General features: G+C 51.9%; 1 protein-coding gene across 6 annotated transcripts in view; it reads right to left on the bottom strand.

Moving 5' to 3' along the window:
• LOC119442101 (transcriptional coactivator YAP1) overlaps nt 1–24,273 on the bottom strand; it is a 189,800-nt gene extending 165,527 nt beyond the window's left edge. For 5 of the 6 annotated variants that reach the window (XM_037706837.2, XM_037706839.2, XM_049661897.1 and 2 more), the window contains exon 1: nt 23,554–24,272. In XM_037706837.2, the coding sequence (XP_037562765.1) occupies nt 23,554–24,065 (512 nt within the window). In that variant the 5' untranslated portion in view covers nt 24,066–24,272. Of the gene's footprint in view, nt 1–23,553 lie in introns of all 6 variants that reach the window. The other variant, XM_049661896.1, reaches the window with a different exon arrangement.
• Nucleotides 24,274–24,889: the final 616 nt, after the last annotated feature.

Genomic DNA, 24,889 nt, shown 5'->3' on the forward strand with positions numbered 1-24,889 from the left:
GTGGGGCGCGGCAAGACCCCCTACGTTGCTCAACACCGACCTGCGAACAACAAACACGCCGCGCCGTGCGTGTGCAGCCATGCCTGCAAGGCGCCGTATCTTCTCCGTTTACGCGACGGTGTTGCCTTTCGTCCGGCCGAATCTACGCCGAGTTGTAGTCCCGTATCACTAAAACCGCGCATCACTGCGGACGCTACAGATGACGCCCTGTAGCGTCACCTGTAAACGAAAATCCGAATTCGCAATAGCAGCTGGCGGCCAAAGCAACTTTCCGGTGGTTATCGTTACTAGCATCGTTGTCATTCTTAATTTTATTTTATTTGTCTTATAATTTACTGCTATATAACAGAGAAATGGAGTAGTGTACGGTACTTTCTCAACCCCTCCAAGCAAACCCATGGAGAATAACAACAGAAGAGATTGGCCGTCGCCCTGTTAGCGCATTCAGAATACGGCTATGAAAGCTTCATTTTGCGAAATGCTAAAGAGAAACGGCAACAGTCGAATCGTAAGATTAAAACTATAGCGGTCGCCAGCCTGGAGTTTCCCGTCCGTCTCGCAAACTCTATCCGTCCCAACTGCGAGGCGCCCCTTTCTAGGCGCCATCACCATGATGCACGAGCATATCTATCTCCTCTGTATCGTTCCCCGTGGCCTTCGTGAGCGAGGAGGCGCAGCTTCCGGTCGTCATTCGGCCGGCGTCATTACGTCGGCTTCTGATAACGTCCGCGCATATCTACCTCGTATAGTAAACAGTGTCGGAAAGAGGCGAAACACGGGTTGAGGATTCGGATGAAACAGGCAGCCGCCGAGAGCCGCGAGCTGACGTGTTCAGGCAGCGACAATACGGACGCCCAAGCGTGCGGCCAGTATCGATACAAGCTTCCTATACATGTAATTGTAGCGCCGTGAACCTTGCCTTTGACTCCCGCCACAACCTGTAGCTTCCGCAGTGCTGAATGGAAACAGTCTTCGAGAGACAAGAGTACTATACAACGCGTGTCTCAGTTAGAGCATAGGTTTATCGCACGGCGATGCTCGCCAGATTCAGTGCGGCTCCCTTCGAGAGTGCCCCTTCTGGAGAGCGCGTCGTGTGACGAGCGCCGCCGCCTCGGATAACTGCGACGCGCCACCATAAACCCGGCACCAAGTCGCCTCGCGGCGCTTGTAAATGGCGACGCCCCGAGCTCGTTCTGCGTCGCGCTGGCACCTGCCGCTGCACGAGGTTTCGCACGCGCGCACCGGCGCCAAGGTATGGCGAGCGCAAAAATGAAGAGAAAAACAGAAAAATTGGAAGGGGTGGGGCAAGCGAGAAGAGGTAGCGACGCCACGCCATTTCTCTCGATAACATCTTTTGGCGGGGCGCGTTTTATGTCCATTCCCATCACCGCCTCCCCCTTGTTTTTATTTTTATTTATTATAAGAATTTTACTTCGTTTTTTTTTCCTTTTTGCATAGGTCTAAGAGAAGGTTAAAAAATTAAATTATGGAGTTTTACGTGCCAAAACCAGTTCTGATTATGAGGCACGCCGTAGTAGGGGACTCCGGAAATCAGGAACTTATTCTTTCGCGATACATACCCGACACCCAAGTGTCGCTTCTGCCCTGTCCAAACAGCAGATCTCTCCCATATAATGTGGAAATGCCCCATCAAATATCCCCCCCGCAACCTCAAACCATTAATTAGTAGCGAGGAGCTGTGGGAGACTGCCCTGCGCAGCTCCGATCCCACCCTGCAGGACCGAGTCCTGAGGTGGGCTGAGGAGGTAGCGGAGGCCTACCACGACTGGTAGGCGGACGTCTGGCAGCACAAGGTGCTAAGACTGCATTTCGCCCCCATCGAAATGCGGCCGCCGTGGCCGGGATTCGATCCCGCGACCTCGTGCTCAGCAGCCCAACACCATAGCCACTGAGCAACCGCGGCGGGTTAAGAGAAGGTGGGCTGCAAGTATTCCACGGTCACGTGTCGGCCAGGTAACAGAAAGCGCATAATTCCGTTCCCGCTTGTCATGCCCGCAAAAAAAAAAAACTTGTTTATGGCTACAACTTCAACTCTTGTCGACGAACCTTCTGTCAAAAGCATTTAAAGGGTACCCCTCAAAGTAAGCTAATGTTTTTAGCGACACTTTGTTCCTCTGCTTTACGGCAGCTCACACATATCGAGACAATGCTGCTGCTACGTAACAAGCTCCTCCGAGTCAGCTTGTCGACCTCCACCACAGCCGTCCTCCTGTTCTTCGAGTTTTATACGCAAAAAGCCGTTGCAAACGCAGATAGCGAGCCTCTCACCAACGACCGCATTTCATTTTTTTTTTTTTCCTGTCACCTCTTTCTGGAGCTGGATAACGCGAAAATGATACGGCACGTTGTTTCAACCTATTCCGTGCTTCGCAGCGGTGACGCTCAAGCTTCGCAGTCATAACGAACACGCACGAACACGTAATCGCGACGCGAGATGAACTAACGACGATTAATCATTTCCAACCTTGAGGTCAATTGATTTAGTTAACCCGAGTGTACCCAATGCTTAATTAAGGGCGCGACTCACAGGGACATCGTACAAGATATCGTACAAGACATCGTACGGTGGGGGGGGGGGGGGGGGGGGGGGAGTAAAAATTAAGCCTACGTGTTAGCCTTGTCTGTGCGACCATTCTCGGTCCTGACGGACAATCATGCTTAAGTACCACTTGTGGCAAGCGGCTATCACGTCGCAAATAAGGCAAGTTGTATGGGCGCAATGTTTTATTTTGTCTAAAGCGCCGCACTACGATAAGTGCTAAAAAAATAGAGGGAAACCGAGCGAAATACGCGGATCATTCAAGATGTTCCGCTCCTTAATGATACTAACGTGACATATAAAGCAGCCCCATCAGGCGGACGCAACGTGATACTTAAAAAACAATATTGCTTAGGCCGTTCGTTTCTACTCTACGCCTTTCCCTCTCTGAATACGCACCTGCTTATACATCTAACCCCGAAATTGCGTCAAAAATGAATCTGCACCAGTCTCCTGGAGTGCGTTGCTTCCAGCGAACACTGATATCAGATGCAAAAGCATAGCTGAGACACTGAACGGTGCACCTCCTCAGAGAGGTCACCGAATGCAAACCGAGCGCCTGCAATTCTGCCGCTTTTCACGCAGTGTAAAGGAACACTATCAAGGACGACGAAAGAAGCGAGGAAATCGGCCGCCTCTCGCGCAGCAACGACCCGTTTTTCCGCGTAGGCGCCCGACACCCTATAGGCGCGATCAGATGTCAGCGGGTTAACGCCCCCACTCTTTAAACGCAAAATATCGCATCTTCCCATGCGTGGCATCAACGGCGATGAACACTAGTGCGCCAAAAGGCAGCCGTACTGCAAGAGTAGCGGCCGCACAACCAAGCGAGCGCGCAAATATGCCAGCGAGACCCGTTCGCGTTGGGCGCTCATCTCAACAAACACGGAGGGACCTCACGACGCTTCAAAGGACACTGTCAACTTCCCATCCGCGCCTTTTCTGCTCTCCGCAGCTAAAGGCTCCGGCCGACTATTGAGCAGGCCCTAGAAGGCCACGGCTACACACAGAGAGTAAGATAGGAGGCGACGTTGAAATGAAAAGGTCGGCTCAATCTCAAGTCGAGCGCATGTAGCCAGCAACAACACGGGCGTAATAGACTAGCCTGGACTGCAAGCTACCGATCGCGTCACTGCCGCGCCATTTGCCCTTCACTACTCAGCTGACGTGAGACGCTTTCGTAAAATGGCATGTTGTAGCTAAAGGATGCGCGCCGGTGGCTTGACTGATGCCGCGACGACCTTTTCTTCTCATTGGCCTCTCTCTGTTAAGAAATTCGGTTTCCCAACCGTAGGAGTTGCGATGAAATCGCTAAGATGGAGGAAGGAGTTTCGTGAAACAAAACAGCTAGGCTTTCGACTGAAAGTGTCACAAAGCCGCAAATGAACACGAACGCCTGCAAAGGAACCTCAGAAGCTTCAAAGTTGGGAACGAAATATCGGGCCAGTCAATCTACGAAATGAGCTAAAAAGGAACCTATAGTAGATCCGTCAGGACGATATGATGGACAACACGAAGCACTGGCCAGATAATTCGGCGATTTCCAAGACAAGAGTCATGTAACTAAACCCTTTACGAAATATTTTTCCTTTCGTCTGTCCGGCTAACATTTAACAGTGATCGCACAAGAGATTCGTCAGGGCGAAGGCAAGAACGGGCCTAGACGAAAATATGGCTCCAGATACTGTCAACCCCTTCGAGTCTATACATCATACCAGCGAACTATACCTTGTTTGGGCACGTAACATTTCAGTTACTCATGGCACGCTTCGTGACGTCGCGCCGTTCATAGAAGTGCAAGAGCAGAACCACCAGCCGACAAACAGCAGCTTCGAGTTCTCTGATTCGCGGAGAAAGCCGGGCGGCTGTCGCGATTATTATCCGGCCTGACGGCCGACCTACTAAATCAACGTTTCGCGTCGTCTCTTCTCTGACAGGTATATACACTGTTCGTCGGTGTTCACACCTGTCGGACAAGCCCCCCCTTTGTTCCGCTGCCCAGATCGCGTCACCAGAGAAGCGTTTTGCGGTAACTCTCTCTCTCTCTCTCTCTCTCTCTCTCTCACGCACACGTAATCGCACGCACACAGCGGTGAGCAGAGAGCCAGCCACGCTGCGTGGGTACAGGAAGCCCGTGTGGGCAAGCATAACGCTCACGCCGACTCGAGCGCACGCACGCATGCACGCACGGCCGGAGACCGTGCTCGACCAGAAGCCCCGCAGTCGTCGTCCCTTCCCCGGGATTCTCACACCGGCGACAGCCGCGAGTTATGCGCGTGCCCCGGAGGAAGGGAAAGGCGGGGACGATTAGCGCGACCCCGGTAGGCGCCGCGGGCCGCCGCCGCCGCCCGGTCGTTGCCTCGCCTCCGCGCGCCAGTGGACGCGAGCGTCGGCGACCCCTGCACTCTCACCGCGGCCGCCAGAGGGAACACGGCTTTCTTCGCGACCGCTTCAGCTGCGGAGCTTTTGCGCCGACGAGCCACACTACCCGAGAGCGTCAGGTAGACAATAAAAGAAAAGGGGGGGGGGGGGGGGGGGGGGGGGGGAGTGATAATAACGCTCAGACGCATTAACTTCGCAGGCCATGTCGCCGGACACGAGCGCTGGTGGCGCACCATGGTAAGGCCGCGGAGCAATGCAGGGCCGGTGACCGACCGCGCTTTCGCCCGCCGACCTGCGTCAACGATGTGACCCCTCGCTCGCTCGCTCCCATGGCGCCGAAGACACAGACCACTCTTACGGCGCGTGACGGAGTACAGGAGTCCTGGTGCAGTGTCGAAGAACCCCTTTTCTATGCCTACCCAACGAGGAAACCCGTCCGTCACGTAAGGCGAATAGATATAAAGGAATTAATGTATAAAACAAAATAGCTTCCGACAGGAAAAACATTGGCGGTGGTGAGATTCGAGCCTACGACCTCCCGCTCAGACGCCGTGTGTCTTGCCCACTGAGCTCAACACCCTCTCTCTCTTTTTTTTCCTTGCATGGTATTTATTGCATCCTGTATGTGCGAGAAACGTACTGCACGCGAGAAACGTGCAAGCACTAGCCAGCACATCTCGTTTTCATGACCTAGAAAGGGCCTATAAATCACGTTGAGCACACCATGCACCACACAAAAAACAAGTAGCTTTGAACTTAAACATAGTGACAACAAGCATCTTATCAAAAGGCTAAACACCCTCGCTTGCAAGAGGTGAATATGGTACCTGAATCATGTGAATGTGTTGTACCGGCGGCACAAAACAAATGTCAAATGAGAACAATTTCTACGAAGGCTTTGTTGAAAGATTTGGTGATGGTGTAATAAAAGCCATATCTAGGACCATATGTAGAGCCGACTTGGTGCATTGTAGACACCAGAAAAATTCAGATTTTTGCGAAAATTTAATGCTGAACACGCCACATCCCCGATGCGTTTCGGTGGTCGCGGGATGCGCCTTCCGTTGGGGCGTTATTTCACCGCCCTAAATGCCATCGATGTCTGAGGGTTCATGCGCTTCACGTCGCGTAAACATAGACAGATAAGCAGTCAATGAGCTGATAAGGATGACAAGGAGTGATGAGGGGTTATATAGGTCTCATCAGGGTTGATAATGTTCGACGTGGACGGATAAGGTGCTAAAGAGCGATAAGGGCTTATAATGGTCGGAGCCACTTTGATAAGGTTAATGAGCACCGATAAGGGTTGTTTGGTGCTCATTAACCTCAAGTCCGATAAAGTTGATATGTCCGATAAGAGTTGACAAGGGTCGGATGATGTCCGATAAGGTTGTTAAAGACAGGGAAGGGTTGATAAGGATCGCATAGATTGCGATAAGGTTGATACCGACCGACAAGGTTTGATAAGGGTCGGATAGAGTTCTATAAGGTGGACAACTGATAAAGGTCACATCTATTCCGATAAGGGTTGACAAGGGTTTATACTGGTTGGATCAAGTTTCATAACATTGATAATGACAGCCGGGCCGTGTGGAGATGAGCAAGTGGCGCAATGGTTACGAATAAGATTTCTATATATTTATCTACGCATACTTAGACAACTCCGACAACTCCCAGAGGAGTTCCCGCGTGAATATTTTCGATACTTCTTATCGTTGTGCTTGTCTTTTTTTTTTTTTTCGATAAGGACTTGCCTTGAGGCAAAATGTTTGGTGCGTATTATATGTACGCTGTAAAGCCGGTGGTGTTGCATGTGAATTCACGCAGTGTTTTGCGGCATCCGTTTTCTGCTGTGATGTACTTCGCGATCATAGCTGATCGCGACATTATAACGAAGGCCAGTTTGCAGTGGGAGACCGGAGTGTTCCGCTTGCAACAAACGCGGATTCAGCCACGGGAAGATGGCGAGAAATAGGACAGAGATGGTTCGTGCTTACGACAGACAGGAGGAACTCAGACACTAAGCATTCATCTTCCTTTCTTTATTTTGTCATCGCGTTGAGTTCCACGCGTTGCGATGCCGCGACCCCACCGGCAGATGACGCAGACGCGCGCCTTTAGGAACATCAGAATATGCGTAAGCTGGTGTTTGTGACGGCCACTCATCCTGGCAGAAACCCAGACAGACGACAATGAAGGGGCACAGAGTCAAATATCACCGAAGACTAATGTCAATGGGCACGTGCACAAGACAGACGGCTCATTCGTTTTAGACAGCAGCTGCTCCGAGTACCACGAAGGTATAAACTATATGCCGCACACCTGCAGCGCATGCAGCTCGGGGGTGCGCACGACACGCAGTATGCAAACGAAACGCCGGTAAATTACGTACAACGCGAAGTCGAGCATAACCTGACACACGAGTTCACACATGCAGAACGATATGTGTTGTGACAAAATCCGCTGTCTAAATTATGCGCCAACGGCCTCTACCGTCCTGTCGTCGACTTGCTCTGTAGACTTAAGGAATCCTGTCCCGAGACGATCCCCACTAACTGCTTCTAAACAGTCATTGCGCACTGTAGTCGCCCTCACAACTCCCTACAAAAATCGGAACATGCGGACATCAAAACATATCTGCACGAAAGTCGCCTCTCTTCCCTCGAGTAAGACGTTTATTGAATGACCAAAAGATGGGTTTGGTCTTAATGCTTCAAGGTGGCCACCTCAGTCACGGATACCTTAAGCTCGGGCGGCATCAATAGCCCTTTCGAGTTGACGCTGTCGAAAGCGGAGCCTCAGTGACTATGCCCGTCTCGTCCGAAGGGCATGTTGATAAAAATGTGCTTTATTATACGGGTGGAATGAGTGATCCAACACGGCACCGCGGGGCGCGCGCAGGCCACGACTGAGCGCGCACTTTCTGACTCGTGGGCGCATCGCGTCGCCGCAGTTGAGGACCTCGCTGTGCTGCGCTCGCCTTCCGCGCCAAGCGCCCGCAGCGTGCCACAGACGCAAACGGCGACTGGCTAAAGAAGTGCGAACGAAAAAGGCCTGCACTCGATGCGAGCACCGTCTCTTGGTACGCACACAAACACAAACGCACAGAATTCGTGCGACGATAGCGTGCAGGTTCATCTGTGCGCCCCCGCACAATGCCTTCTCCGTCTCCTTCCATCACGCGGCGACCGCGCGAGGAAGAAAGAAAGCGACGAAGTCTGCGTACACCGTGCACGCAGACCTTACAGTTCTTACAATCAACGCGACCGTGGCAAGCATGTAGGAGCGCGCATGGTTCAAGCGCAAGCCGAACGATTAGCAGAGGGACGCGAACCGAGGTGCGAAAAAGAGCATAACGCGAGGGCGGGAGAATAAGGGGGGAGGGGAGTGGGGTCATTCACGTGTATGGCCTCACATTCCGCTGAAGCAAAGACAGCGTTGAGGGACTGAGCGTGTGTGACCGTGGTGAAGCCTCGGAAATGTGGTCAGCGCGGGTGCGATGGTCCGATAGGTGCTGTCCGCATGGTGAAAGGCCGCAGAAAGACAGAAGCCTCGGAGTATACTGCACGGTAGCGCGCAACGATTATCATATTAACTTATTCATGTCAAGTCGTCCAGTCAAGTTGTACAGGAGCAACGACGACAAGAACGAACTGTCACGGGGTAAAAAAAAAGAAAGGAAGAAAAGTAGCGATCATGACGAACAATGGAGAAAACAATCTTAACGCCAACAGGCGACACGGACGTCATCAGACGCCGGCTTCCATCGCTAGCCTAAATCTCTTCGCTATAAAACTGGAATGAATACCGGCAAAAAGCCAAGCGCTTCTCGTCTTGCACAGTCAGCAGTGTGCGATAAGCCGACATCAAATGTGCGGCGTTATGTAGCTAACGGCTAGCGATAACATGAACATGACCTGGTGCTTTGTCGGGCTTTAGTGCTAGGTCGCTTCGCCCCCCACAACCGATTGATAAACCCTGCCTCGCGATATAGCGCACAGGTCACCGCCATTTTTTATTTATTTCCGCATGCGTGCGTACATGTGTGGAAAAGCTGCTAAGCCACGTCCACGCGCAATACACCAGAATAACAATTTTAGCATCATTACATGTACGTAGGAAAAGAATGCACCCCTACAGCATTTTACCACCCAACGAGTGCAGCAACTGCAGTTGGGCCAACAATACAGCACACCGCGGAAGACAACGAACGGTGACCGGCTAAGACAGTCGCACAGCCTGGTGTTTCAACCCGCGTTTAATCCGCACCGTGAGGAACTGATCTCAAAGGAACAAACGTGAAACTACAATCGCAAAGGACGGTATTCTGTTCTGTAGCGTTAAGTACAGTATATGACTTGGCACTTGCCTTACGCCCCGTAGCTTCCCGATGCAGTGGCTGAACAAACCGTCGCGGCCACGCAGCTAGCCGGGCGTGTAGCCCCCCCTCCCGGTCAGGTATAGTAAAGCATCGGTTTGCTCACACGATTGGCACCTGCGGCCGCTTACGTCTTACGAAAACCAAGAACGTGCGAATTCCATTGTGTTGAGAAGCGGACTAGTCGCTTAGGCAGAACGCAGTGTTCAACCTTTTCACCCCACCCCCTTAACATTGTCCCTTTCTGGTCAGCTTCGCGCTCGCTCCGATTTCGCCACGAAACGAAGTGAAAATAAAGAGGGAATGCGGCGCGTCTCCGGCGAGAACGTGATGTATAAAGCACACCGTGCCAAGACCCCCCCCCCCCCCCTCCCCTCCTCTCACAAACCACCTCTTCAGCCATCCTTGGTCCCGCCCGATCGAGTCGGTCAGTGAACGGCGCGAGTCGGAGGTGAACGAGGCGGAACGAGTGAAAGCCGTCGGCACCGCGGAGAATCACTCGCTCGTTCGCTCCGATGCACCTCACGGACAGTCAATGTCGCCCGCGACGAAACCAGGTGTACACACGCACGCACAAACTAAAGAAGAAAAACGAACAGCATGCCACGGTAATTGAGCCTAGCAGTCAGGTTCACACACCTATTCTTCTTGTTCTTGAGAACTGTTTGTCGTTGATCGCGGCCGGCTTATGTTTCGCAACCCCTACTGGCTGAATGCCTACTCGTACGAAACCGCTCTAGCTTGCGAGGCTTTTCGGGAAAACGGAACCAGAAGAAATGAAAGACGGCAGAGTTGGACTTTATTCGTAACAGCACGAGGAATGTCTACGCGCATGCTATCCCCTGCGCCACAATCCAACCAACTCTATAATGGTAAAACTGGGAATGGCGACGCAGACTAAGCCAAGCCGTTCAAATAGCGCGCGAATTTCCCCAATCCAAACCTGACAGAGAAGAACGCTACACCCGCGCAAGATCAAAGCGGAACGTGTCTCCGCGGCAGCCAGTTGGTATAACATAATGGTGCCCCATTACCTGTTAGCTTGTATTTTTAACTATTATGGTCATTTCATCGTTAAAGGCCACCCTCACGTTAGCCGAAAAGCCCAACAAAGCATAACACAAACTCAGGGCAGCCAGTTGCACACACGAATTTTACCTACTGAAACGGTGTGCTGAAACCGTGGTGAGTGTTTATATTTGTTTACTCTGTCATCGTCAGGAAGTCATATTTTTTTCATATATATATTTTTAAAAGTTTCGCTCGTTTTCTATCACACAGCTATTCAATATGAGTATTTTTGGTATATCCGTTTCTTCACTATGTATCAGTGAAAAACGAAAAATCGTTCGACGACTAAACCAGGACCGGCGCTTCTCTTGACTATAGCCGTTAGTTACCTATAAAGAGGTTCTATAGTACCAGCAGAAGGTAAAGCTACTATCTATACGGATGGACTGGTGGAAGGTGAGTACAGTTACGCGGAGAAAGAAGTGGTATCTGATCGGCTAGTGGAATTTGCCATAAATTCTAGTAAAAGGGTATGACTTGAACATTTTCACCGTCAGACAGTGCGTTTATGTTGTCTTTACTTCAACAAGAATCTGACCAGGATTGGCGAGGATATCTACGCACGTATCTGGATATCTTACGACATAACATGCGACTTGTTGCTTATTTCATATGCATAACTCTCCATCTCAGTGACACGTACTGGCGGCATTGTGGAAACTACCAGACAATCTGGAACCGAAGTTCGGCACCATTAAAGTCGGTCGTTATTGGGCAACGCCCGTGAGCTGGATCAATCAAGACAGCCAATGAAACGACAGCCTATAGGCTCCAGCTAATCGCGAACAGCTTTGTCAAGAGGGCGGGAGACGTTTCTTGAAAGGCGGCCGCTGACCGACTGACGCGCCGGCTCTATAAACTCTCACGACGCCGGTAATACGGAGTGTGTGTGTGTATATATAGGCCTAAAAACACGCGTTCAAACAGTCACAAGACTTATCTCGACAATGACGTTTCGGAGATAAAAAAAGTTGCCAAACCAAATCACCAACGCAACTTAAACAATCGCAAATACACGATCCCCTTCTTGAGCCATTCTTTGCTGCATGACAGCTTATATTTTCGCCACCCAGTCTACTTTGTTGCAATGACATTTCGCAGGAGACGAATGGCGGGGAAGAGAGCTATCACGGCGGCTGACGTCCCCGAAACTGCACGATACGACGGAAAGTGACAAATAAACAAGTTCGGCGCAAAAAGCGTTCGAACGTGTGCGCGAACCACGACTCAAGGGCGGCGCAGATGGCCAGCTGCAGCTTGACAGGCCGTCCATGCACGTCCGTCGCCGCCCACGCGATGTTCCAACGTCGAAGGGCAGCCCGTCGCATGTACTACGCGCGCTCAAAAACTCACGGCCGCAAAGTGTCGTGCTCGACTTTTAAATGTCACCTCTTGAAAAGGGGAGGAGGCGCGCGTCACCGCCGTCGGAGCTGTCACAACTGACGAGCGCTTTTCTGAAGTGGATACACGCCTCGCGCTTCCTTCTCCATCTTGTGTTTTACTTCTTGCGGCATATTAAAGCGAAGCTTTCTTTGCTAGCTCCTCCCGGACCGTAGTGGTGCTGCTGCTATATTGCCAAATAGCTGACACACATAACAGGACTCATACCGAATTGGCTAGGGTGCCAGTGCTCTAGAATGGGCTTGTATGTAGTCTTATTTGTACTGCCCCTAGTGGCCCCTTACAAAGGAACCTGTAGGAGCGCTCGCTCCCACTGTACTCACCCCAGTTCCGGAGCCCCTGAATTTGCATATTTCTCTTCGGGTGTGTTTCAACTTGACAGCGTCCAGCCCGCCAACAGCGTATCGTACCCTGCAAGATAACCCTCACTCCACCCGATAGAAGGCGATTTCTCCAAATTGGAAAACTAAAGTGCAGGTTTTGCTTATACATGCGTTCTTCACTCGTCAGTAGCCTGATAAACAGTGACAAAAGGCACACACAGTCTTTCCTGCACGCTGAAACATAGGGGGCGCTACGAAAATATCGCAATCTCAAGTGCCCACAACGCGGCTTACAGCAAGTGTAACCGCAAATAAGACAATGAACATTCTACGACTCAAACATCGACTAAATGCCGACCACGATCATGTGGTCTCGGACATGGAACGTCTAAGGATTCGAAGTCCGAGATCGCAAACACGATCACGCAGACTAGTGTTGTATCTCCGACATAACAGCAGCAAAACAGGTTGTCAAACCGAGAGATAGAGTCGAAATTAATTTCCTGACGAAGGTCTCCATGTCTGTCGTTTACCACCCTGCCTGCTACGCTGATATGAACTACCCTGCCTGCTGCGCTCACAATATGAAGGTATACCCTGGGCTATCACGCTCTTAACCACGCGCAGCTGGTTGAGAGCGTCGAGGGTTCAGCGCCCAGCTGTCCCGACCAAGGGGAGGCCAGAACGTTTTCAACTATCGCTCCGCTGCGCGAGAGAAATCGAATCTGTTTTTTTCGCGGGCGGCGGCGGCGTCCCTCAAGAACTCGCGCACAGCAGAAAACGCGCGAGAGAAAGTGGATTGAGGCGCGAAGAAAAAACAGCGTGACGGCGCGCGAGCTTTTTCGCCATCGCCGCGGCCCCCGCGAGTGTTGACGCCCAGGTGCATATGCGCACGGAAGGTAGACGCAGAGGCGAGCAGGTTTTGCCGATTGCTTTTTTTTTTTTTTTTTTTTTTTTCCCGACGGGAGCGCGCGGGCAGAAACGCATCCCTCATAACTCGTGCTGTTGATGCGGGGGACGCGACAGAACGGGGGTCGCATGCGTGGAAACGGCGCTGCTAAAGAGCCCGAGACAAAGGGTGCATCCATCAGCCGCAGAACAGCGCGCTCAGACGGTGGGTGCGAGGGCATCATCGCTCCCTTGACGCCACGAGCGGAAGATGCAGCAGCAGCAGAAGCGATGCTGTCGTCATGCTCAACTCCGCGGATTCCACAAGCGAAAAACGATCGAATGGTGAAACTCGGAGCCAGCCGGTGCTTGAGACAGCTGACGCAAAATAAGACAGAAAGAGTTCTGTTTGCAGACGAAGACCAGCAGATGATGAGACGCCTTGGAATCGTGGTCTCGGGAGCACGGAGACGATTTCTATACTCCCGAGACCACGACTCCAGGGGACAGCTCGTCTTGAGGTCAATATATATATATATATATATATATATATATATATATATATATATATATATATATATATATTGTTTCGATAGAGGAAAAGGTACAAACGTGAAAAAAAAAAACACGAAATCAGTTAATTATTTTTTAAACTTTGCCTTCGCCTACAGACAATGGTAGATTATTTCACTACGGTGCACGCAAATGCGAAAATCGCAACCGCCACAATCGGTGTGCAATGTCATACGGGAACGCCATGTTCTCAGCGTGCGGCTGCCGCAGCTACGAAACATTCAGTATGAAATCGTTCCGTGTAAAAAACGGGCTCAGCCAAAGTAACATCAATGCTTATGTTCTCCGTGCTGTTTATTCTGTGCAAAGGGCAACACCTTCTAGGAAACGAACGGGGGGCTGCAACGCAGGGTTAACCACGGGTTGAGAGAAAGCCGTTTAGGCCAGAGGCCATCAAGCGCCGCTCTTGGGACACTTCAACCACAAGTCAAAATACCATGACGCGACAAGACACGCGTAAGCGCGAGAACAAACCCGTTTATTCTCGGGGTCCATGGCAGCTAAAGTGTGCAGAAATTCACTCTCCATCCGACTTGGAAGGGCACGCGGTCACTACTAACTCAGTCGGCGCAGGGGCGACTTCGCGTTGGATCAAAACTTGCTGCGTCACCATACAACGTGCAACCACTTCGACGGCAAAACGTGAGGTAGCACACGCGCAACGAGTCGGGCAGCCCGATCAAAACAATGGCTATAGGTTCGAGGACCTCGACGGGGGCCGCAGGTTCAAAGTCCCGCGCAACGCGGTGCAGCAATTGAATCACCAAGCGAGCGGCGGGAGAGGGAGACTCATCTACATAACTGGCACGTGGGGGCCCGCGTCGAAAGAGTACGTCTCGTCACATACACTCACTCCCCGTCGACGATCGCGCGGCTGCGTTATGGGCGCGCCGCGCACCTGACGAGGACCATCTATTGGAGCTTCATATCTGAGCGATCAGAGCGCCCGGCTACGGTCCTCTCACCTCCAGTCTTAATCATGCAGAGGAAATGCGCATGCGCAGGTTCTGTAACCGCGTAATGATTATAAATCCTGCTCATCGCTGCGCCTTTTCACTTCATACTTGAAAAAGAATTAACCAAACCAAAATCGGGAACGGTTGAAACGTAAGAAGTGAACCGAAATAACGATATTAGGAACAACAGGCATGTGGCGAGTCTGCCTGTTTCAGTGTCCAATACACCTCGGGGTAGGGAGATGATGGCAAGGAGGGAAAAGGGAGGGAGACCAGTTATATTGAGAAAAGAGTGAGACGTTGAAGACTTAGCAGACACTGGACGATGTACAACGACCTCCCCAAAGCTAAAGGTCCATTTAGGACACACCCACAACATCCCAAATAACTTCACTGCGGTGCCGACGCACAATACACAGCCTCGTCCCGGTATTGCTTTTCATCCTGAGAGGAGGCGTCCTGACATTCCCTGCTCACTGTCATGCAGACCCCGCGGAAACGCGAAAATGGGCGACGATGCGAGTTGGCGGCCACGAAATCCTTCCACAAATACGTTCAGTGATGACGAGTTAAGGTTTACATGATCGGTCCACCGTTATAGTGACAACGCCGCCGTGAATGGTGCGCAAAAAAGACACTTCGCGTTTCACTCAGAGTTATCTCGCAAGCGATATCACGCGGACGGGCATATGTTATTGAGCGACGCTTCGCCTTCAGACATAGCGGCGTGAGGACAGGAGAAGGATACCTACAGGATACTGAGAGCCGATCACTGATGCATTATTTTATATCAGGAAAGATCATTTACAAAGATATCGTAAGTCGGCTGACCTGCGAGGCTGTTTTTCAGCCAAGAAACTCTCGTGTACAAAACATTTTTCCTACGTGCAGCGCGGCTGTTAGCGTGCCAGTCTCGTGAAGTCACAGTCGCTGTTGTTACTCCGCGACAGATTACGCCCCATTACACGTCGTGTATTTCTGTCACTGCCGTATCGTCAATGCGTTTGCGGGCAAGTGTTCAAGGGCGCTCTGCGGCACTGCAGCTGCGCGCCAAGGTTCCGCAAACACCTGCCAGCGATCAACACGCACTCCACGCCGAAAGACGCTTCGCTCGGCCAATAGGGGGCGGGGGGGGCAGCAATGTCGCTCTATCTCGCTGAAACTACGGGGGTCCCGTTCGTTTCCTATCTCGCTTGCTAGCCATACAGTCGCGCTTGCTTTACCTGCTGTGACAAGTACGGCCGTCACCTGAGTCACAAGCGCTGGCTTGCCCGAACACGACACAGGCTAAATGGAACCAACGTTCGCAAAACAGATGCGAACGATAGGAAAGGCAGCGTTACTAATTTCAAGCGTCAACGTGTCCCACCACATTGGCCCCCATTTTCAAATTCCCAGATTTTTCCAAATTTTCCCTGACTGTATTTATGAAAATTCCCTACAGTCTGACACTGGCTGCTCCTGCGCGAAAGGAATGGTGATTAACAGATTGTCAAGTTATTACCAGCGCTAACTGCCAACAACTACTACCTGTAAGCTGCAAGTCTGTTGAAACACACCACGAGATTTGACTGAATCACGTGTTTTTATGATACTTCAACCACCGGGTCAGGATCCTAGTCGCAAAACTAGCAAAAACGCGATTATTTGCGGACTGCGTAGGTTAAGTTGAAAGCTTCGCCACTGTGAGTGCCAATTTCACAGATTCATAGCATCCAGGATGAAAATTCCGTTTCCCCGAATTTTTCAGCACCACCAACTACCCCGAAAAATCGAGGTTTTCCCTGACGGTATACACACCTTTGGTGTGCGTACGTATTCTCGATCGATCGTTTTCACCCATGCTTTCGGTGATATGTACAGTGCGCGCTAACTGCCCAAGCTAGTCGAAATGTATTGCGACGAAATCAGTGTCAGTCACTCTCGTCGTTATTTTTCCGCGACAAACGGTGTTAGAGCCGCATAGGTCGAGCTCACTCAGTCCTAAACCTCACCGCTTCAGTGTATCGTCGCGTTGGTGGTGTTCAAGTTACGCCAAAGCGATTGAAGTGATGGTCGTTCCAAAGCAACACACGAGCTATGCGATGCTTCAGCGGAGGCTCCAGGGAATTGATTTCGACCCCCAGGCGTTCCTGAACGTTCACCCAACCCCAACCCCCATCGGAATGCGGCCGCCACAGCCGGGAGTCCAAACTGCGACCCTCGTGGTCCACCGCTGAACGTGAACCACCGCGACAGTTATCACGCTATATCTGAAGCTTCCCGAAACATGGTCGTGCGAGAATAAGGCTCACGATAAAGTCCACAAAACTCGAAATCAGTTATTTTGGACATCTCCGGTCACAGATATCGTCTTATCATGCCAAGCCCAGCTATGACGTGATAACTGTGCAGTGATGTGTCGGAGGGCACGAAGATACGACACCACTATCGGGGAACTGTTAGCGAACAAAGAGCTACATGCGGTGTATGGATTCCAGCTGCAGTATATACTCGGTTTCATAAAATAAATGCGTGTGTGCGACCTCTTTCGTCAGAAACGTTAGGTGCCTGTCGGAAGAAACATGAGGGACCTTAAAGGAACACTAAAAGAGAAAAGTGATTTCAAACTGTGTCAGTAAATTACCCTTCTACAACACCAAAAACACCGCTCTTACAACGAGAAGATACTTGGTAAGCCCGAAAAGGCGCGAATAGGAAAGGCGGGTGGCGACGTTGCTTTGAATTTCCCGCATCAGCTCGTTGTGACGTCATGGACATAGACTGCGTCCGCTAGGACTTAGTTAAATCATTATCGGTAAAAAAAATGGACTAAATTGTGTTTTAAAAGAGCCAAGGACCGAGCATGGCAAGTTTCCAGTACTTTTGTATAGCCTAGCAAATGTGCTCTAAAAAAAAAAAAAAAATACTTTGAAATCCGTGACGTCACACTGACGTACCGGCGTTGGGGCTTCGCCGCGAAATTCAAGAAATGGAACTTTGACCTTCAGTTTCTTTGCTGATAATCACGCTATTATGGTGAAATTAACGACAATCGAGTTTTCAAAGAGTATCTGATTTGGTTCAGTGTCCCTTTATGAAGGCTAAGTTCAATACGCTCCGAGCTCTTCGAAACAGGGAACATCTATCCGCGAGGTCTTTGTTACCTAGTATTTTAATTACGGCATTCCCCCCTAGCCAAACCCAGAACTCCTAATAATTTCAAGTTTATTCTTAAGTTTAAGACATACGTGCAAGGCGTAGAGCACCTGAGAAAAGAAAGAAAGCCAGCTTTCTCTGCCAGCCTTAAAGGCCTGAACCACCACCCTCGGGCTAGGTGAGAAAAAAAAAAACATAGCGGATAGCATACGCTGCTGTGAACATCTCAACCAAGTTTTGCAGTCGTGCGCAGCACTGCGGTTCGCCGAGGGCAACCGCGTTTGGCGCGTCGTAGGCGCCATAATCGAAAATAGTGGCGTCCATGTGAACATACAAAATCATATTATTGCGATAGCAATTATATGGACACTCAAAAGCAGATTTCTGCCGTCGGCGTCGCCGTCGCCGTCGCCGTCGCCGTGAGGTTCCGTATGACGTCAATGGAGATGAAATCGTGGCCGCGCGCCGCCGAACGCTGTATGTGCGAGTGAAAGGGCGCGAGGGACGCGCTCTTTCACGGGGAGTGAACGCACGGCGGAGAACAAACGCGCGTTCTGCGCCGTGCTTCCTTAAGGGCTGCAGAAGTAGGCGTCTCTTTCCTCCTTTACAATCACCATATATGTAGAGCAAACGCGCCTTCTTCCGATGCGCGAGAGGCCGTGGGGGAGGGGGGGAAGGGGGAGGGAAGGGAGGCGACGTTTAGCTGCGGCACCAAGTGCCTATTTATATCAGAGGCTCCGGCAACAGTCACCAACGCCGCACGCATTTTGAGCGAACGCGGGCAAAATGCCGACGGCGTCGACAACAGTTCGGCGCGTTGCCGGTGCTGCTGCATGTCCAAGTTTATACAGCTGATAAAGCTAGTATCATTACTCCGTATATCTCTCTACAAATTTGCTATCGCTATTGATGCTTCACCTTTCAGGTGAAACTGCGACAACTTTTTTGAACTGCGCGTCACGGTGACGTTCAGTAGGCGGAGCGTTGTCTAACCTTCGCCGTGCCAGTCATTGAAGAAGGAACGGAAACACCACTAACGCGATGTTTGATTGCCAATAACGCTGCTTCTGCTGAACGCTTCGAAGTACTTTTTGCGGCAAAGTATTGCTGAACTAGTCTTTCAAATGCATTTCTCGACTTCAATATCAAGTGGTTCAGGGCACCTTTAACATTTCTCTTCTATGCTTCAACAATAATACAGGACAAATTTGATCAAGCTAAGTTTACGCACCGAGTTCATAGCGACATTTTTATGGAACTCGGGCGGCTTTCTCATCGCTTCCAACTTTGCCACTGGGCTAATGAATCCCGAATCAGCACGCAAACACAGTTTCGCAACGTCAACCTGTCCGCGCAGTTGATGTCGTACGCGCAAGTTGACGGAAGTCTCCCGCGCTAATATTTCCAGTTCTCATTAGCGTGCCTCTCTCCAGATGACCACAATTTGCGACGATACAAGAACGACAAATTATCTATGCTGCATCTGCATAAACAACGTCAACGATGTCTGTACTCTCATTCTGAAAACTCAGGAGATCGGACGCAGCTACAATCGGGTTGACGGTACTACGCCGCAGTTCCTAGTCAGTGTATTGTAGATGTAGCGTGCATGTGTCGCGCGTGATGCAATTGCGCAAACACAAGTAAGCACAGATCTACAACAGGAACTTATACTGAAACGTTGCGAGGCGAGAAGAGGCAGCGACTTCCGACGCTGCTCGACGAGCGAGTCGACACCTGCCGAGCCGCCGGCTGCAGTCACGAACACCGCGCGCGTTCGGCGCGAACGCGGGGAAACGCCGCACCCCAAAACTAGCGTACGACAACGGCTCACTGTAGCCGACTACAGAGTGCGCAGGGCGCCAAACTGGGAAAAGGGCAGCTTGGAGGAGAAGATACGCCGCGGCCCGTCCCCTCCGTCGTCCCCTGGCTACGCCTAGCCGTTGTCGCAGCGAGCGAGCAATCGAACTAACGCCGCAGGCCACACCGACCGCTACCGCCAGCTGACCGGCGCTGGGAGGAGGCTTGCAATGAACTTGTCATCTCGCGCACTCGGCGGTGTGCATCGTGATTGATATCCCCGCAAGAGAGCCGCCGTTGCTCCTTCCACGAAGCAGCAGACAAGTGTGCAAGCAGCAGCAGCCCCCGCTGCAAAAACCCACGAAGACGACTAAGTCGCACCGGCACAGGGCCTCTCGCTGCAACGGGCACTGCGCCGAGGCTTCGCGCAACACGCCCAGGAGCAGACGCGTCCGGAGGAGAAGCAGCCCCGAGGCGGCGGCCGTGTAGCGGCAGCCGTACGCCTTGCTTACGGCGACATCAAAACCCAGTTCAGTCACTCAGGCGAGGGGCCGTTCCCGCGCCAGTGCTCAGTCGTCGCCGTCTTCGGTCGGGCGCCGACGTGACCCGCGCGAACCAGCGGCGGCGGCGCTCGCGGTTTTTTTTTTTTTTTTAATTTTTATTATTTTTTTGGGGGGGGGGGGGAGGATTTCCTGTAACAATCCCCTGCAGCACGACGTCGGTCAGCTGAAGGCCGCCTTTTCGCACTGCACCACGCCATACACACCCATTCCCGACGCGCCGAGCAGCTGCCCCACCACTCCAGTAACAACTATAACTAGAGTGATATAACCGTCCGCGAAGAACGCGACTTGCAATTTGGCGCGGCTCAAATTTCGAAGCCCTTTTTACGCTGGCGTACGATCAAGAAAAAAAGGGTTCGCGAAACGCCGACCTCGGCCCGCTAATGCGAGCACTACTTATACCGCGCTCCTATAGCAGCTGCGCACTATCAGTTTCGAGGAGTCCCGACAGAAGAATGCTTGGTTACGACTGCGGAAGGGCGCCCAGCAGTGCCCAAGCGTGGGACCCATCGCGTCGGGAAGAGCTCGTGTAACGCGACTAGTGTATCGCCTGCCGGTGCCAAAATGCTGTACTGTCAAAGTGACAAGCACTTGACACGGCCTAGATGTCAGCGGAGAAAGGGGGCAGCGACACAAAAGGGGCGTCGGACAGGATCGAGAAGATAGTGTGGCCTGTGACAGCTCGTAACTAGGGGCGCATCGATCATGGAGAGCCCACCGTTGAAACTTTCATTCGTGAAATTGATGAAGGATCGGTTGGCACGGCGGTCGTCTCTGCCCCTTGTGATAGCACGCTCCTCGGCTGTGGTTAGCGAGGCAAGTAAAAAACTAAAACTTGCTAATGTCTTCTTCAAGTTGAGCTTGCTAGTTTGAACGCCTTTGGGTCCACGGAGTACCAGCGCGAACTTATTCGCGAACTTGTGCCTAGGGTTCCAGCGATGCCGGCGGGGCATGGCACTATACTTATCGTTATTACGAAACTCTCGTTATTACCTATAAAACAGGCAATTCTCGTGCGCACGCACCACGATTGTTATTTTACTAATTTTTATTGCCCAACACAATCCTTATGTCAGCGCTACTGCACGAAGCAAGTACTTCATATTTTCTTCGCTGTAGCAACCACGAAGCACAAAATAAGGTACGTCGCATGCCTTTCTAGCCTTAGAGAGAACGCCTGGGCCGGTATTTTGTAGCGATGCCTTTAAAGTAATAATGCCTTTTCGCGCTTATCGCGCTTTGTCAGTGGTCAGAGCGACGGTCCGCTCACGATATCAACGTTGATAACGCGAGCGGACCGTCGCTCAGACCACTGACAAAGCGCGAAAAGGCATTATTACTTTAAAGGCATCCCTACAAAATACCGGCACTGTACTGCAAGCCTCAGATGTATCCGCAATGCGGGTGGTTCAGTGCTGCTGTTGAGCCATGATCAGTATTGCACGAGGCATGTTCTGCCCAGAAGCATGAGAATCTCACAAAAGCTCTGGATTTTGGTCATGAAGTTTTTGATTACAAAAACTTCGCGCCAAGGCGATTTTCTCGGCCCACAGAGCCGCACGCTGATAACGGTCTCGCAAGAGCGCTGATCTGTACGAAAAATTTGAAAGGCTGCACGTATCCTCATGTGATACTCGTCAACCAAGTTTGTTCGCTTGAAATAAAGTCGCAGTTGTGTCAGCCTAGTGGTTGTGTCGGCGTAGTGCACTTTGAAAATATGCATGGGTGAAGAAAGCTTACCCGCAACTCCCTCAGGTTGAATCATGACCCCGGCTAAGATTGCCAATCATAGTCCAATGGCATGAAGTCTAGGTTATAAAATAACATCCAAGCGGACAGCCCGCCACCACGCATTGTTGAGATGCAATATGCTACAAAGACGACGTCACCGGACAGGCTACAACATTCCGATCTCCGAGTATGTAACATGGGTTCACTGAATGGCAACCAGGCTATTATACCTCAGCAAGAACGTATTTTACAGCAACGGGCGCAGATAGGCCGGCGAAATGTGTTCATTTTAAGAGCTCAGTAAAAGGAACATTACATTGGCCTGAGAGTTGTGCGAGGCGTACTCAGCTCTCTGTGTCGTGCAAATCGATTTAGCAGCAGTGTCGGACAATCGAGGATGTTAAAATTAACATAGCTGCACGAGCGACGGAAAGCCGCAAAAGTACTAGCGCTTAGCCCTTCACTCGTACAACGTGTGACACTAAAGATGCGCAGACACCGACCCGCTGCTTTTGCGGACGACAGACTACAAAGGGCGAAAACATGGGCAACAAACTTCGACATGCTGGACGGTCGGCGAGACCTTGGGTATGAGCGGCAAATAAATGATCCAAAGTACGAACAATTCCACTACTTTGAAACGCTTGTCCTGGTGAAGACCTCGAAAGCGCGAGACGTTCGCACGCTTTTTGAAATCGGCCTTTCCGTGCAGGCCGTACGTGCTTATTGCAGACACACAAAGAAACGTGTCAATGCACTCGCTAAGCCGGGTGTCCAGAGCTGTCAGCGCGTGCTTTGAGCCACCCTTTGTCTCCGCAGGCCGCTCGCCACCAAGCACAAACGATGCAGGCCGCACCGCGACAGGATCATTCCGATCACGGAACCGCTCCACGCCCTGGCAGCAATCGACAGTTGCGCGGAGCTGGTTTTGCTGCCGCGCGAACAAAAGTCAAGGAGGTCCAATGGCAGCGCTGCCGCTTGGGACACCCGACCGATGTGGCTGCTTTGCATGCTGCCATCTAGTCGTACGAAGGTCGCTCCGCTAATCCAGAAAAAAGAAGCGGAAAAGGTGGAAAGCCGAGTGAGCCAAGCAAGTGGCGCGCTACGGCGGGAGTAGAGAAATTACGCGCGCGGCGCAGTCACTCCGGCGTCGCGTTGTTGCCGCTCGCTCTAAGCGGCTGGCTCGCCGTGACGACGGAGAAACAGCTGATAGCGAGAGCTGCTGCAGCGGAAATTGGGGCAGGCGCCCTCGCGCGTACTCCCGAGCTGCCGTGGGTAAAAAGAAAAAAATGAAAACTAGGAAAAGCGTTGCCGCCCCGCTTTCGCGTTCTGGCTCTATGCGTGTTGTCGCAGTGGACGATCTTCCAACGAGCGGGCTGAGTACCAAACGCCAGGAACGAGACGCGATGCGCCGCCGGTCTCCGCAATCAGTGCGCAAAAATGAGACTTAAGAGCTAGCGCATGATGGCACGTAGGAGGCGCGCAGCCCACATCCCGAGGTTGCTACGCGACAGCACCTTAGCGGGAAGCTCGCGCAGCCCGAGATCGGTCAGCTGACCATCCGTCAACCTGTTGCGCTAATCGAAACTTCATGCACCTGATGCGCCGGTCCGCGCATTGTGACAAATAAACGGGGCTCTCGCGTCGGACGGCTTGAAAAGATGACAAAGTGAAAACTCGGCGGCTCAGAATCCGGAAAATGCAACAAAGAGACGCATCAGCAGCGCGGAAATCGCAGTCAACAGTATTATTAGTAAAACCGTGCGAGGCATAGTAGGCGTGCACTCACTTGAGGAAGTAGCGCTGGCCCGTGGACGTCTTGGCCATCTCCCATCCGGGGGGCAGATCGTCGGCGAGGTCGTAGCTCTGCTGGCGCAGATGCTGCGGGCTGGGCGCATTGTAGCTCTGCTGTAGCGAGGCGGGCGACGAGTGCGCCCGCGGGTGGTTCACGGGTAGCGATGGCGGGGCAGCGGCAGCGGCGGCCGCCGCGGCCGCGGCAGCTGCTGCTGAGGCCTCGCTGGCCGATGGCGAGAAAGTGGCGTCGCTGCTAGATTCACGGCTGTGCGAGGCCGACTTGGAGCGCTCGGGCTGTTGGAAAAACGAGGCAGGCAGGTTCCGCAGCCGCATGGGCACACTGAGCGGAACCCTGTCGCTGGGCTGCATGACAGCCTTGAAAAGATCGTCCAGGTTTATGTCACTGTCACTTCGAATGCGAACGATGTGGTTGGGGCCCTTCTGCTCTATCATTTCCCGGCCGTTTGTGGCCGCGCCGTTGTTGGGCTGAGAAGGCGACGACGACATCTTGGCGGCGGCGGTAATCCTGGGCGCCGAGGCTGTGAGGTTCGTCGACGACTTGCCCGGACTTCTTACGTGAACGCTATGACAACGCAGCAGTCACACTGGTCTCCAGTAATGCACACACACGCACACAACACACACGCAGCACGACGACGACCCTCGTAATGGCGCCGCCTACCCGAAAGGCAACCCTACTCCCGTCTACTGAGCGAGCGCCTGTTGCGGAGCGCTTGCGGCCGACGCCGCTGCGCCACCTTGCACACATTCGGCGCTACAAAAAGTAGTTCTCAACTGCAGTCTCAGTGCGCGCTTAAATGTCGCTGAAAAAGTGCTATAAAGAATCTTTTTCGCACATATAGCTTCGTAAATAAGTATATTACGCTAAATATTCAAACGTATGGACGCAGTTTGAAAGTTTGATTGTTCTTAGAGTTCGCTTGCACCCTGAAAGAACTCGCAACGGCGGAAGGAGTCATCCCCACGCTCTGACTGGCCCAAAGTGGCCTAGCGGGGCGGATGACGTCAGCTCTCTGAGGCCGTGACATCCCCAACGTCACGCCGTGGCTTTGATGAATGAACAAAGAGCGCGCGAGATTCAAATCCACTCTGTTTCCAGCGGCGTGTAAACGGCATCGCGCCTTGATGAAGCTGCCACAGTGGTCGCCTTACTGCACATGCGATGTTTTAAAACGTCAATGCATACAAAATAAATATATAACATTCATTTACATAAGTAGGCCAACAGCCCCTCCACTTTTGAAAGCGGGCGCTGTCGGCTGCACACTGGCTAATTCAAGAAAACAACAGCTGTGGCCAAGTTTTCTTGC

This window comes from Dermacentor silvarum, chromosome 2 (genome assembly GCF_013339745.2).
Source record: "Dermacentor silvarum isolate Dsil-2018 chromosome 2, BIME_Dsil_1.4, whole genome shotgun sequence".
NCBI lineage: Eukaryota > Metazoa > Arthropoda > Arachnida > Ixodida > Ixodidae > Dermacentor > Dermacentor silvarum.